Source organism: Plectrocnemia conspersa, unplaced genomic scaffold (assembly GCF_051122295.1).
Source record: "Plectrocnemia conspersa isolate PC_06_02 unplaced genomic scaffold, ASM5112229v1 ptg000002l, whole genome shotgun sequence".
Lineage (NCBI taxonomy): Eukaryota > Metazoa > Arthropoda > Insecta > Trichoptera > Polycentropodidae > Plectrocnemia > Plectrocnemia conspersa.
The window spans coordinates 6,284,106-6,300,674 of record NW_028277166.1 but is presented as its reverse complement, the minus strand read 5'-3'; the positions used below and the strand labels follow the sequence as shown (position 1 = coordinate 6,300,674).

At 26.5% G+C, this 16,569-nt stretch overlaps 3 protein-coding genes across 9 annotated transcripts in view; all 3 read right to left on the bottom strand.

Moving 5' to 3' along the window:
• Positions 1-1,706: 1,706 nt before the first annotated feature.
• Positions 1,707-3,043, bottom strand: LOC148237456 (uncharacterized). Its single transcript, XM_088181403.1, has 3 exons — positions 2,488-3,043; positions 2,246-2,425; positions 1,707-2,184 (listed from the first exon to the last, which is right to left on the bottom strand). The coding sequence occupies exons 1-3, from the start codon at positions 3,013-3,015 to the stop codon at positions 1,975-1,977; spliced, it is 918 nt and encodes a 305-aa protein (XP_088037529.1). The 5' UTR covers positions 3,016-3,043; the 3' UTR covers positions 1,707-1,974.
• A 5,970-nt stretch (positions 3,044-9,013) lies between these two features.
• Positions 9,014-12,210, bottom strand: LOC148237455 (caveolin-2-like). The gene is made up of 3 exons (XM_088205892.1): positions 12,029-12,210; positions 10,563-10,742; positions 9,014-10,498 (listed from the first exon to the last, which is right to left on the bottom strand). The coding sequence occupies exons 1-3, from the start codon at positions 12,098-12,100 to the stop codon at positions 10,301-10,303; spliced, it is 450 nt and encodes a 149-aa protein (XP_088062018.1). The 5' UTR covers positions 12,101-12,210; the 3' UTR covers positions 9,014-10,300.
• A 791-nt stretch (positions 12,211-13,001) lies between these two features.
• LOC148237454 (uncharacterized) overlaps positions 13,002-16,569 on the bottom strand; it is a 104,973-nt gene continuing 101,405 nt past the window's right edge. For 3 of the 7 annotated variants that reach the window (XM_088181715.1, XM_088181716.1, XM_088181718.1), the window contains exon 17: positions 13,539-13,700. In XM_088181715.1, coding sequence (XP_088037841.1) covers positions 13,673-13,700 — 28 coding nt within the window. In that variant the 3' untranslated portion in view covers positions 13,539-13,672. Of the gene's footprint in view, positions 13,701-13,862; positions 14,011-16,569 lie in introns of those variants that run through there. The other 4 variants (XM_088181719.1, XM_088181720.1, XR_015808923.1 and 1 more) reach the window with 3 other exon arrangements.

Genomic DNA, 16,569 nt, shown 5'->3' with positions numbered 1-16,569 from the left:
TAATACGCTTGCATTACATATTGACCTGTTTAATGTTAGCTACAAGGAGCTGATCCAGTTTGTCTCATTTAATTTTGATATTTTGTAATTTTTTGTTATGTTTATTATTTTTAAGTATTGTTCTATTTATGTATATATACGTTTTTTTTTTGTTTTATAAATTTAAAATTTGTTTTCGACCACCGTGGCGCATTGGGGTAACCTGTTAGGCCACGATGGTCTTAATTTAATCTAAAAAAAATAAAATAAAATAAAATGTACGGCGATACCGCTGGATGTTCAGAGTTAAAGGTGTTAAACTCTGAACATTGAAGAATACAATCACTTTCGCCTCATCATACAGAACAATCGTTTTACTACTGACTAAAAATAAATAAGTTATTTACCTGACAGCTAAACAGTCACCCGAATTCCCGAAAGTGTAACCTTATACAACTTGATGACAGTACTACGGCGTATTATATTCATTTTTGTTTTTACTTACAGCTACATTTCAACTGTTAATTTAATTTAAATAAAACCTTAATTAGTTTTAATAAATTCAAATAATTAATATTCTAAACACGTCTATTAGTGTTTTCTAAGTGTATTCGAAGCTTACGTAGTTTTTTAGGTACTGATTGTTTTTGAAACTCTGCTTGGTTATTGTGCAATTTTGGGTATTCTGCCAATTTTCAAGTCAGTAAATCCGTTTTGATGATTTTTAAAACCACTGTGAAAACCTGTAAACATTTTAAAATATTGTTTAAATATAATTCCAAAATACCTTAAATTATATTATCTTGCATTTTTTAACAATTGTGAATTATTTTAAGCAATAGTAAAAAAATATGCAGATAAAGCTCGTTGTGAACTAATATATATACAAAATTTGTGAAAATATGCTGAAATAGTTTTTTAATTTTTTGTAAGATTGCATTGCGTCTTTCAACATGCTGTGCGAAATGGTTTATTTTTGTGTTTCTCGACTTTTAAACTGTCAGTACATATTAAATCCCACTTTAAAAACGTTAGTTGCGTTTGCGCCGAAATGGAAATTTTAGCGTAATACCGCAAGTCCTTTATCATCATTTTTATTTTCTGGCGGTACGCGCAAAGAACGTTGTCTTTATTAATTGTCTTTTAATAATTATATATATTTTTATACATTTGGATATTTATTTTAGCGTTGCATTAATTGTGAATCGTATTCCATTTTGCTCTATGCGTCTTAAAGTGATTTTAGATAATTAACTAATTTGTAAATATATCAGTATTATGAATTTAAGAAATTTATTGTTTTTAAATTAAAAAGTATTGCGGGTATTGTGCTATAATAAAATACTCGTAATACACTTAGTATATGAGACAACAACTAGCATCATATATGTTGAAAAATCGATAGTGAGCCATTTAAATATAGAAGTAACATATTATTTATATAAATTGCAACTCACATAATAACACACAATGCTAAAGTATTATATAATGTTTTTATTAAAAAATAGCAAAAGTATGAGAAAATATTTATTGTGAAAAAACATACTTCATACGTATACAATAATTTAACCATAGTTATACGGTAAAGTAATTCATATTTTGTAAGATAATTTTGATGGTAACTTTTCTGGTTTAATGTCCAAAGTTGCATAAAGTTATACTTTTTATTTCAGCATTGTATTGTTTTAACCAATTGAACGTCAGCGACTCACCGGTGATGATTTAAAAAAAATATTTTTTTAAAACAAGTTAACGAATTATTTAAAAAAATATTTTTTATTAATTAATAAAGATTATTATTCAGTACTTAAAAAAATAAATACAGACGCGTGAAGAGAATAACTGGTGACTCACTAAAAAGTCGCTGGCGTTTAAAGGGTTAATACATAGTGTGAACTAATCACACTATCATATACACTTAGTTGAATAATACTGAATATTCATCGCATAATCAGTTTACAAATAAATAAATTGTTATCGTTTTTAGATCAATACTTAATTAACCATAACTGGCTGATCTACTATCGGGACGTCGATTATGACGTCACCTCCAGGAGCTCCCGGGACTCCTGGAACTCCCGTATTAGGTTTCGGTTTGAAGTAGTTACCCAAGGTTTCAAAACAGGATCTTACTTTATCTGAACATGGAGCAGCTTCACATATCATATTGCATATACCGACAGAGGGACCCCAACACCATATTTGCTGCAAAAACAAGTTTATAAGAATATTTATATAGCTTTTAAAATGTTTATCAGGAACTCACCAAAAACGCTAGAAAAGCCGCGATTATTGCAAATGCTAGTGCGAATATGGGACCGAGAACCAGAGTTAATATCACGTAGATAAGTGTCTCTGTGAATTGAAAGATCCCTCTTGCTAACCTCCATCCGAAAGACAAGCTTCTAATATCTTCTGGCTCGGCAAAAAGCGATGTCCATCCGAACTATATAAAATTATTATTAGATAAATATTTTAAATAGTATATATGATAAATTTAAAATTGACCTTGAGATTTCCATTAATATTTTTAGGATCCCTATCTTCATCAATTCCAAATGTGTACCATTTAGATTTCGTCTTCTTTTTATCCGGCTCAGTTTCGCTTTCTTCAACAAATTCACTTCCCTCTAATTGTATTTCTACTTCTTTATATCTGACACTGTTCTTTTGTGTATCTGGTTCTTTGCTTTTTTCTTTATTTTCTACGCTTGTATCTTTATTTTTAATTTGTATTTTAGATTCTGTTTTTTTGTTATCCGTACTTTCAATGCGCATTTTCAGATCACTTATACTTTCAATTTTTATTCCCGATTCAGCCTCATTTTTTACCACTTTGTCCTCACTACTATTTAGTTCTGTATCATTTTTAGCATTGCCTTTATCATAATTCTGTCTATTTGGTTTTATTTTATATACACCACTTGAACTCGAACTCTCAGTTTGTATTTCCAATTCTTTCATTTCAGCACTTTTACCCTTTGTATCTGCTTCTATTACGGGTTTCTTGTCTTTCGAATTGGCGTACAACCCCATTTTAAAAGTAAAAAATAAATATGTATATATTTCGTGGAGTTTCTACTCGGACTGATTCGATTCCTATAAACATGCCCTATACATATATCGCAGAGATAAGATATCTAATTTAACGTTTAATGTGAATCACCATTTTAGTGCAATTCTAAGAGTCGATTCATTGTCATTCGCATATAAAATGTATACAATAGATAAACGTTTAATTATAATTTAAAGTATTTTATTTCGATAAAATTTGAAGTATTGTACAACAATATTTAGTTTGCGATTGTATTGTATGTTCTAAAACAGATAAAAAATTAAGATAAATCATAGATTATTTATTTTATATGTACAAAATAAACGTTTCAAAAAACGTTAATGGGTTTAAGAAGATTACAATGTAAACATAATAGAAAATTATATATCGAAAAATTACAATACATATAAGAGATTTGATATTTTTTATTGGCAAAATTCAGCCTATAAGAAAAAAATCAGCAACATAAATTAATATGTAATGGTGTTTTTAAATCGATATAAATACAGGTAGATTTTGGATACAAAAATTCGAAATAAAATAATGCTTAAAATACTAATGGAATTTTATTAAAAAAATTAGCTTGTTACATAAAACGCGTTAGAAGTAATTATAAAATATAGAGAACTCCCGTTTCATAAAAATGTGGATGTTTTATTTATTCTGAAAATTTTATAATGATTTTTTAATATCTATTTTTTTATAATTTTATTTATAAAAAAGTATTGTACGATGTACACTATTCGAGAATTTGCATATGTTGCTATTTTTCCACTAATCTTAAATCGTATTACATTAAGTTCTAGTGCGGCATTAAGTGTTTGTAGATAACTATCTAATCTAGAAATATATCAGTTAGCATATTCAAAAATCTATTGTCATTGAATTAATGTAATTATCGCAGATATACTTCTAAAATTTTAAAATGCTTTTAGCATAATTAGCGAATGAGACAAAGATAAACATCTTATACAAAATAATCATAAGAATTATTAAAAACATGGTTATTCATAGTATATTATAAGTAAATCACATTTTAAATGCGCAAAGTTAGACGAAAAAAGAATGGGTTGTCTATTAACAAAAAAAGTAATATAATATTATTTTAACAAGCTAGCGAGTGTGCGAATACTGGACTCTCAACTTTTTTTAAATATTATTTTTGCTTCGTACTGATTTTTTTTGATTTTGATCTATTTTTAAATTTAATGGTTAAAATTGAATTTTAATATGTAGGATTTTCAATGATAGTCAAATGATTCAATCTATAAAAAATTACTTAAAATATGACATATTGCGACAATTTTAATATGACATATTGCGACAATTTTGAAGAAGATGAAGAGATCCCAATCGACGTGTTTAATGTTTATTATCTAATTGTTTTTAATTATTTTTCAGAAGCAATGACGAAACAATTTAATGACCTATATGGCTACAACGTATAATTGGTGTATATAAACAAAGAGCGAACCTTCTCATGTTGAAGTCACTGTCAGCAAGTATTATCTTTTTATAAAGAACATACTACATAAGTTTGGTGTAACTGAATATATTGAATTTGGCTATTCCTAAAGAGGAATGATGACACAGAACAAAAATTGATTAAAAACCATTACGTATACATACATATTTTGCCACATCGGAATTTAAAATAAGCCACTCTTAAATATTTTGGTTATCTATTATTCCAGGTATGCAATCACATATTTATAATCATTGTAAAATGACGTCTATTAGATAACATCCAAGAAACTACACATATGTATATTGCGAGTCATCACTTGGAACGGAACGATCTAGGTTTATTTTTTTTGCTGCAATAATGGTTTTAATTTATTTTGCTGTAACCAAGCTTCTTAAGCTAAATAACCGACAGCATCACAATCATTGTCACGCGATCGTCGTAAAATATAGTATCCCCAAATATCAATAGATAAAAAAATACGTTTTATTAGCATTTATACGGTTTGATCGACATTAACCTCAATCTTCTTAAGTATATATTACATGTTCACGTTTAAAATGTACCTAGTTCAGTAAAGTCTAACGTATATGTGCATTAAATCGGAAGCAATGATAATGTTATGTATTATAAAAGAAAAACTCACTTTTCGGCCTCGGAGCCCGTTGACGGGAATTCAAAATTTGAAGATTTCATTACGAAGATTGTTTTATGATTGTTTATCTAGTTTAATCAATGTATTCTTTTAATCTTCAACACATTATGTATATATTCCATTTTCATAGTTATAACACACATAGGTAAATTGCAATCCGATTATTTATATACAGTCAAATGACGAATTAATGAAAATTATAGTCGCTTAGCAAAATTTTATTTATAAATAATAATTATTTAAAACTGTTGTCACGTTGATGTCGGCCATCTTGTTTTATATTTAAATGCTTCTTTTTCATTGGTCGAAACAACCGAATGCATTACCGGCGGCTCAAATTCAATTTTTATTTTTATTATAATTTTTGAATTTTTTTTAAAATTTTAAGATTTATTAATGTTACAAATTGGTCATAAGCAATAAAATATATGCTATATACATTAATTATGAGAAGACTTTTGATAAAGTTTGTCATGCCCTGATTCTTAAAAAATGGTTAAGCTTAATGATTACATATTTAAATCATACTTTCCAAATTTAAAATATTCTTAAAAATAGATTACATTATAGATTGTAAAAATAATAACTTAACCACTTAAACGCCAGCAATTCATCGGTGCGTCATATGTTGATTTTTTTACAAATTATTTTTTTAAAACAAGTTAATGAATTATTTACAAATTATATTTTATTAATTAATAAAGATGATTGTATTAGCTTCATTAATTAGTGAACCGAGTATTTTATATTTATTTTTAGAAAGAGGTACTGATGCGTAAGAGAAATAACAGGTGACTCATTAATAAGTCGCTGGCGTTTAAAGGGTTAAATGTTGAAAATCTATGTGCGTGGTTATCCACTAAGCACGAAAAAGTCATTTCATGAATATTCTAGAGCAATAACACCACTCCAATTTGATTATAAAATGGATAACAGTATGCTTCATTGCACAAAAGTGGTATACGATTTAGCTGTAATATTTCAAGAGAACTGCAGCTTTCATTAGCATATAAAAAAAACTTTGCAATTTTGCAATCTTGCGATACACGAATAACTATAGAAGCTCGAGGGCACTGTGTGCCTTGTATAATCAGTTAGTGAGCAGTACCCTCGATTATGCTTTTCTAGTCTGGTTGCTAAATAATGCAGTTGACTCATATTTAACAGAAAATAATAGTTCATATACTGGAATATGATTTCCTCTAGTCGCATCGACAAGTGTACTTCAGAAACAACTGCTTGAAATGGCTTGTAGAGAATATTTACAATCCGGAGATTCTGGAAGAACTACGTATTTATGTATCACCTTATTACTAACGCTTGTGTACGCAAGTATTGTTTAAAGTACCACATGCAAGAACAGGAATATATGTATGTATGTATATATATATGTAACTCCACAATAAGTACAGCTATTTAACTTTTTAACCATCTGTCGGATAGTATTGATTCGTTTTTATCTTTGTTCTCGCAGTTAGTGTACGCATTGAGATCTAACCATTATTATATGTATATAAATTTATTTTAATGTTCTTTAAATATTTTTTTATGTATTTTATTAATATGTATTGTTTTTGTGGAGCTAAACAATAACGCGATTGCCTCTAAATAAGTCTTATTCTATTTTTCAAGCTTTTTTTAAGAACGTCACTACTTGCCAATTCGACTCAGCTGACAGACAAGTAACCAGGGACCATAGAAACTCGATTTTCATATGTTGGCTTTACACTCTTCCTTATTCAACACCGCCGTCCGACACTGGCACCTGAGTTTTTTTATTGTGTATGTATATCGGTATATATTATATATGTGTGTGTGCAATAAGCTTTGTATCGAATAGTTTTTTTTGCGTCTAACTGGTTGCAAAAGTAACACCATTATGCCAATCAAAATAACATAAAAAAAGGTTCAGGTCCGACGAAGAGATGCAGCAAGCGGTGTACTTGTGAGCGCACATTCAGTTGAAAAAAAATCTAAAGTCATGAAGACTAAAAATATAAATTTATTTTAACAATATGTTTCCATTGTTCTCTGCATGTACAATATTTTAGATAAACGAAAGTGTTTGCGGCATTCATTGTAAAATGCCGCTTATTAGCAGAATTATGATAAAAAACAATAGCTGTGTATATTTCATAATTGACAATAGACAAAGTTAATGTATTATTTACTCGTTTGGGTATTGAAGAAGTTGCGTAGTTAATTTGATAGGTCAGACGCTCAGTAAAATCCACTTAAAAATATATCTCATACAATTACGTAAAAAATTGATATAGGGATTAGTTTGACTTTAATAAAAGTATCAACTTATTTTTTTCATTTTTAATTCCATTTCTAAAAAATAAAATTTAAAAAAATAAACAAACTGATAATTACATTAATATTTGTGTAGACAATTTGATCATTATAAATGTTGATTGCCGCTTAGATTAGATTGTGCGTTTAATCTTCTGATAAATACACACGGTTTTGTTTCGATTGTTAAATACAACTAGTGGAAAAATCGATTAAACTCTATAGGTAGAGAATTGACCCCATGGCTGACCTCATGGAGTTTTTTTATCGCGACCTCAAAAGGTCTCTATTTTCTTTGTTTGGGTGAACTATATTCGCATTTGCTATAATCTGCAATTAAATTGAATATGAGCTGATGCAATGATTTATACATGTTATAATATTTTAAAAATACGACAATTGAATACCATTTTGTCTATCTTTAATCAATATTATTGTTGCTACTTGGAAACGAAGTATAGATCGTCTAAAAAGCGATGTCATAAAAATTCGGAGAAAAACGAACGAGTATCGTGTATCGATCACGATTAAAAAGTTTTCTATGATTTCATACTAAGCTTGACATTAATTACTTGACCTATTAAAACAAATCATTATATACTCGTACATATGTATGTTCTATGTACATACATTCAATTAGAAAATGTTGCATGGATAAAACCGATATAATATAATTTTCGTCATTTTTTCCTTTTAAATTCTGGCTTTTAATGAGTCGTCGGTTTTATTTTTTTATGCTCTAAAAGAATCTATGACTAATTAAAATAACCATTATAAGATTAAATAAGCCGTATTTTGAAACTCCACCTCTCTAATATACGCATCCTATAATTAAGCATGAGTATATCTGCGAGGTGGCCCTCTATAAACGAAACCATTGTGGTTGTAAAAATAAAATGAACTGTTTGTTTAGTAAAATAATGCAATTTTTTTCAATGGTTGTAAAATATGTCATATATGTACAATAATTTGTACTTTACAAACAATTATGAAAGTTTATTATATGGAAATTATTGTTAATGGTTTTCAAAAGTCTCTTAGGTGTTTTTTTATTATTATGATATCCTCGAGAATGTGTTCGTAAATAGTTTTTATTTGAGTAATGCTTTCTAAATTGTTTTGTTTATATTTTAAACCGTATATTTTAATTTAAAAAAATTGTAGTTTTGTATAAATTACAAATAGATCGTGTATTGCTTTTTATGATAGTTTTTCCGACTACGTAAGACGCGTAGCTTTTCCACATTAAGATTTTATAGCTTGATTTATATATGAAAAAACTGTAATTTATAAATTCCTTTTCAAACACGTGTAAATGTTTTTATTAAAATAGCTACACGTCACACGTAATTACAAACATATTAAAATAGGTCAATATAAAGTGAAATTATCATTTTGTTTAGCGTAATAAATATTTTAAAACTTACCTTACACTTTAAAAGCAACAATTTTTAATTTACACAGATACCTTTTTATCAATTTATTAGTATTATAATGATTAATTGGTTATTATTATTAAGTCAGTCAAATGTTCAAGATTTTTTTCGAAAATAAAAGATATACATTTTATGTTTTGTATATATTTTCATTACAATCATAAAAATGTAATTATTATATTATACACACCAACATTAAAATATCAAGGCACACAATATTTTATATTATATGTTTTTTTTGTAACATAAACGAAAATACACACACCTACATATACATATTTAACTGTTTATGTTTTATTTATAACTAAAATAAATATAGGCGCGGTCCAATTACTTCGATTCCCTTGACGCGGACACGCCTATTTAATTAAATGAAAAGTTTTTTGTACATGCTGTATGGATGACGTGTAGTATTGTATTCGAGTTAAATTTATGTATTTAATGTACCTTAAATTTAGCATGTAATTTTTTAATGAATTATGTATGAGATAAAACACACAATAATATGTAATAATACACGCGATAAGTACTTAAATAATATTAGACTATTTATATATTCACTAGAGATTCTTGAAAATTATGATATAAGACAAATTAAAGCATACATATTATATTATGTACAATACATATGTGTATATAATTAAAAAATCATTTATAAACGGCAAACTTGAAATACTATTCATTAAAATATATTATCATAAAATAAATTATTAGGTTGCCAAATAAATATCAGCGGTTTTATTATTTTATGTTTTAACCAAAAATATAAATACTATTTTACGATGAAAATCCGCGAAAGCAGCAGCTTCCCTCTTATATTCTACCACATACTGGCTACGACGTCCAGAATCCAAAGTTTAATTGAATTTTCGGAGACGACTGAATTATTATATGGCGTGTAGAGAATAACTATAAAACCAACACATCGTATGTGACTCAGAATAGTAAAATAATAATTAGTTATAACGATAAAATTAAAATGAACAATATAAAAGCCTTCAAAAACATACGTTTTGGATCACTTAAAACAGCTAAGAAAATCAAAATAACTTGATAAATGGGTGCCGCACGGACTGATTCTTTACGACAACTGAAAGGGAAGTGCAGAGTAATTGGAGAAATATTTAAGCTTCAAAGCATTTTACAAAACGGAAATTATATTTTACTGCTTAATCTGCATTCAATATAATATACTATATTTTTTTAATATTATCGAAATTATAATAGCTGAGGGTTGATTATTTTTATAGCAACCTAATAGTTTAGTTTATTGATAGAAATTAGTAGTCGGTTTTTAATTTATCGCTGTTATAAAATACAACAAATTTTGCTAGTCTTAAAAAATCGTCTATAAAAATAATAATAACTAATGTTACTATTATTAAACTGTTTAAAAACGCATGGCACTTTTTGACTTATATTAGTAGGATATCTTCTCTTGCTTCTGGTAGTTCATTGATTGTGTGATGCTGTAATCTTATGCCACTCCAAAACGATCCAAAGGCTTCAGCACATGGCACGACAATGCCTTGAGAACAAGCTTTTGTGCTTGTTCGACAAGCTGCACAACTAATTTTCAATATTCGCAGACAAGGAGCCACGCACCAGATATGCTGAAAAATAGAGACAAATACATCGAGGAGAATATAATAAAAATAAAATAAAATAATGCTATACCTCAAATGCCAAGCAGGCAAACGAAAGACCTAAGCACATGGCAGCTATTGGTGCGATAAGAACAGACAGGAAGATGTAGCAGCAGTTTTTGGAATATTTGAAGCAAATATTAGTCAATTGCCAAGCGCATTCTGGACTCCTGACTCCTTCGGGCTCACCTATCACATCATCCCAGTTTATCTGTGAAAAATAAGTTTACTTTCAATATAATCATTATAGTGCTAAAAGATAATTTACTATTTTAGTTGCAGTGTATTTATAGCACTCGTCGGTGGGTTTTAAAGATTGATGGCACTTTGTTTATTGCGCTTTTAACACGTATTACGACAAGTTTTGTCTGTAATATTACAATTTTAATGAAATAGTAAAGATATAAATTTATCTTTTATGGTAAAAATATTTACATTAAGGGAAATATAGTAATCATTACCTTTAATGTATATATTTAATTCAACCATTTAACATTTATGAAACATATGATAATAGAAAAATTCTTCTTGTAAATAAAATACCTGACAAGTGTTTTTTAATGAGACGCTTTTTATTATTCATACAAAATAATGAATATGTTAATTATCTATGTATTTTCATTTTTTTAAAGATTAATGTGTGTAACTATTTAAAAAATAAAGAAATGTATCTGAAAACAAGTGAATTTATGAATATTACATCAACATGTTCTATGTTTTTTTAATCAATTTAAATATATACATATATATTTTATTTTGTGTTGGTTTTTTAATTTTCACACAGTATAATATGTATTTTTTGCTGTATCATTCAAAGAAGAACCAATAAAATAATTGATTTGTAACTCATATAACTGTAAAATATACTTAAAATATATCTAAGTATTAAAATAAGCTCTTGCTCAAAATATTTTGCAAGAGATTTATTACACCACTTATTGTAATGTGACAAAATTTCTACGTAAAATCTTTACTTTAGTACAAACAGCTATGTTATAGCTAAAGGTAAATAGTAAACAATCCCACTGTATATTACTGAAGTTCTGCTTTCTAGAAACACTACACAAAATTAAAAATGTGTTTCTTGGAAATATATATTAAAAATAATTGGGTTTCACATATTTTCTATATTCAACATTAATATAAATTATCAGTCAGTAAAATTCAATTATATCTTTAATGCCATCTATTAAATAAATTAGTCTTGAACTATTAAAAATTATTTTATATATCTTTTTCTAGTGATTAGATTATTATGATTATTTTACATTAAATCAGAATGTGCAATTTAAAACAAAATATACGTAGGTCAGCAATATTTGGTAAAAATATACAATTCCTTTAATGTATAATACATACTTTTAATAATTTATGATTTAATTCGACTAACTTATAAATTATATTTTACTTTAAATCTCTTATATAATATTTATTTTTTATTCTATATTTTTTTATACAAATTATTTTAAAATTATTATAAATAAAATATATACAAACTTGTAGATGTTGATTTAGATTATTCGGATCTCTATCTTCGTTGACCATTACTGCGCTGGCTGGTTTTGACATAACATCAAATCAAATTAGGCTCCAGTTAAATATATCTCGATGATTAATTATTACGATTAAATCGAGAACTAAGTAATTTTTATTTTATAAAAGTTTCAGAGGGCACGTGTTTTCCCTGCCGATCGGAAAACCCTACTGAGCTTTTCCGAAAGCAACAATTGCGTGACCGGCCCTAAGTGGCCGGAGTGCCATTACTGTGTTTATATACTATTTTTCTGTTTTTTCATAGTGGCAATTTTACACACGAATCTCTTCGGCTTTTCCACCTTCGTGATTCTTAGTCCTTTATACTTCGTTCTAGTTATGCATTTATTATACATACGTTTTTCAAAAATTAGGTTATAATTTGTCATTTAACGCTGTTAGCATAAGTATATATTTAATGAGCATTTCTGTGATAGAATCACTTTTTCTAAGATTTGAGCTTTTAATGACTAAATTTTATATTAAATTTTATTAGTCATGTATTTATTTTGTGCTTCCAGATGTATATTATCGTTTGAATTATTTTGTCAATGCACATCTGAACTCCATATTTCTGTATTTAAAATAAAATTGGCCCCAAAATTTACGGTTGCAGAATTTTTACGAGGTGAACATTTTCTATAAAATTACATACATAAAAAAATGTCAACTACAGCCCTTAAAAAAATTGTAATAACATTTGTCTCAAGAACAGTATTGAATGTGAAAATACGTAGCATGCTATGTATTTTTATATAAACGAAATTACAAAATTTTAATATAAAATGAAATGCTACGTATAATTTAGTAAATTTGGGCAAATTAATAACTTTAAACAATATTTCTTTAGCAAAATAATGAAAATATATTAATTTTTATTATATTGTTATTAAATTATATAATCTAATCTTTAAGGTAAAAATACTAAAACATAATAAACATTTTCATATGAAATTTATTTTACAAATATTACACAAAACTATTTTAATATAATATTTTATAAAATATATTAACAGTATATTTATATATTGACATTTTTGAGCAAATAAACATCGTTGAAAAACATATATTACAAAAAATATATAATACATTTTAATAATAATAATTAACATACATTTGCCGTTTAAAATCTATATAATTCTATAACATATACCATTCCAGTTATAAGGCACATTGACGTTAAATACAAATAGCTAAATTTATAAATTGTTAAATCTTATACGGTAACTTTTATATTAATTTAACATATTTAACATTACATTTTATATAGATAAAAAATATATAAAAATTTAAAACTCTCATGTTTATGTAATTTCATAATATGCAATATACATAATAGCACCTTGTTAATATAATTCGTAAATTTGTAATAAAATATAATAATTTGTATTGAAACTATTTAAGTTATTTGGCATACATACTCGTAGATAGATGCAAGTCAAGTCTTCATTGATAATATATTAATGATTTAGAAATAAATTGATGTGAATACTATTTTACCTATATATTACCTGCTTTATAATTAAGTTTATAGATTTAATGCAAAAACACTCATTCGTACAACTATTTATATGAATTAAATTTTAATAATATGCTGATTTTTCCATATTAGTTGCTCACGTCGTTGTAACTTGACCTATAAATTAAAAATTATTTTAGCACAAAATATATATATCACATTCTTATTTATTTCATTATTGTTTTAAAATATGTATAATTTAAGCATTAAAATTTAAGCTATTGCATAATCAAAGCAGTTATTTCAATAAGCCTTTGGTTAAAAATATGTTATACTAACCTTGTGTGTTTTGCGTTTATAAGCGTTGCTCAATGTTTCGTTATAGTTGCCAGGCGACTTGTTAAAATAGGTAAAATAGTTTTTGACTAGAATTATTGTTAGATAGGGTTAGTTCTTGTTATTACTCCGCGGACGCATACGTCACCACCTGTATCGACCAAAATTATATTTTAATAAGGAAAAAATATAATAAAATTAATAATGAAACTTTTTTGTATCATTGTGCAATTCTTAACTATTTGCTATGAATCTAAAAATATAATGAAAATGCCAAACGGTCTTTCTGATCAATATATATCCCTGATATCGCAACACATATATTTAAAATATGACGTCTACTTTTAGTTAACTTTTCCTTCAACATTTGTATCACAAATATCAGGATGGAAAGAGCATAATTATGAAGCGAAAGAATCATGAAACCAAGTTCTTTCATTTAACTTTCTCTATCTCTTCATACACCTTGATTTTAATTATTAAAAGATTTTTAGTTTTTTAAATATATTCACCATGTTACTATCGATCTTGATCGCGAGCTTACTGTAATGCTTATCGTTATCATAAAAATGTATGTATGTGTTACTATTTTTATTTAGGAGTAATTTAATGTTTTTCTATTGAATTTAGAATCAAAGTTATATACTAGATACATACAATCATACATTAATACAAATAATATAAATTAAAGTTTATTATCATGTTTTTCTGGCAATGAATGACTTTAAATATGATTTACGAACGTTAAACTAATATTTTTTTTTAAATTGTAAGTAAGAACCACAGACATCCATGTATAAAGCATGAAGTTAGTCGTGAGTGAAGTAACACATGATTTATTAATTGTATCAATATTTTTTGATGATGTATCTAAGAAAAAATAATTTATTTATATTTATGAGGTGAATTATATTAATAGCTATATACAGTTTATAAAATTGTTTTTATATTTCTTTAATGGTCAGAAGTATTTACTTTTTAAAACGATCGGGATTTATCGCGATATGAACTTCAAATTTTTAGTAACTAAAATGGCAGAAGTATCACTGCTGAAATATAGAAGCATATGCGTTCATTGCTATGAATACCAGAAGTTAAATAAAAATAATTGTTATTCTCTGAGTTCAGTTTATTATGGTCTTCCAAAAATGTTTTTCGGTATCCTTTGGGTACCGAAAATTATTTTTTTATTTTCCCAAAACAATTGTAATCAACGTATTTTTAAAGTATATGTGTATATAAAAAACACAGTTGTATGAAACATGTCTGTATAATTAATTTATTCCATGGTTAAGTGTGCAGTTAAACTGTTCATTAGATTTATAATTTTTGAGCGATTATATTTTTATTGTCGTTAAATATTTAAGACGAACGCGTACATTAAAATTGCTCACGAGATAAAATGTGCACTAAAATGAATGTCGAATTTGCAAAAAAATTTTGAAAAAAAAAATGAAAAAAATATGCAAAAAAATTTTGAAATTTGCAAAAAATTTTGAAAAAAATGCCGAAGAACATTTTTGGCAAACTGTCGATTCAACTGCACGCAGATCATAAATATAAAAATATTGATTCAGACCTGTTTTAATTTTTTTAAATAATAAAATATATATGTATATTAAATGTGTGTACTTAATGGTCAGTGTTTTTTAAACAAAATTATCAGTAAAATAATCCCTCATAACAAAAATGCCAAAACTGATTTACCTTTTATTACAAATTTACTTAAATTTATTATTTTATTTAATGAATCGACCGATTTTTTTGCCACAATGACATGACAACGTAGAGTTTTGCTAGAATTTAATTATAAAATTAGCTTTTAAATTAAAAGGTATACAAAAATAATGAGTATATATATATTATTTAATGTACATCTGTTAAAATTATTTTATCTATGATTTTTGTAAAATTTGACTTATAGATATGTTTTATTTTTAATAAAAAAAAATTTATAAATAATAATAATTAATAACATCTTAAATTTCAGTCATCATTGAGATAGAACAGCTAATTTAAGTCAAATCAAATTTATTTTACTCTAAAATCAGTATAATGACGTCCATTTGAATTTACGCATAATATGACTTCGTCATTGTTTTAGTGAAAGACAGGCGGTTAGTTTCAGTGGAAAAACAAAGTTATGAATAATTATTTTGGATAAGTTAACAGGAGCTGACACCGTGACTAGTTAATAGTTAGTCATAGTGGCATTTTACGTTTTTATGTGTATTTACAAACATACGTTTTATTCTATATTCAAAGAAAAATAAAGACAGAATATTTTTTTCATATAGCACAAATATTATTTTCATATATAGAAGCACAGTAAGCTTAGTACAGTACTCGTCGTTAAAAACCAGACGTCAAAAAAGGTTGATTATACCTGTTCCGCGATTCACCATCAGCGAATATTACGGATAGGCACTACCTTACCCGTCAGTTAAGTGTTTTTTTTTTATTATAAATATATATATGATATTTTTTATGAGCTAAAGTAGCTCAATATTGAGGATTTTTTATAGCTCATTTTGATGTAATAATCACAATATTCCGAGAGATTAGGAAAATCTAAGAAAACCAAATCTGTGATGATAGATCAAAATTCAGATCTCCCAGATTCGATATAAATTGTAAAACACAAAGATTCATATGAGATTTTCTGTATTAGGTACTAACTATACCACTGATTTATCGTGCTGGTCAAAAT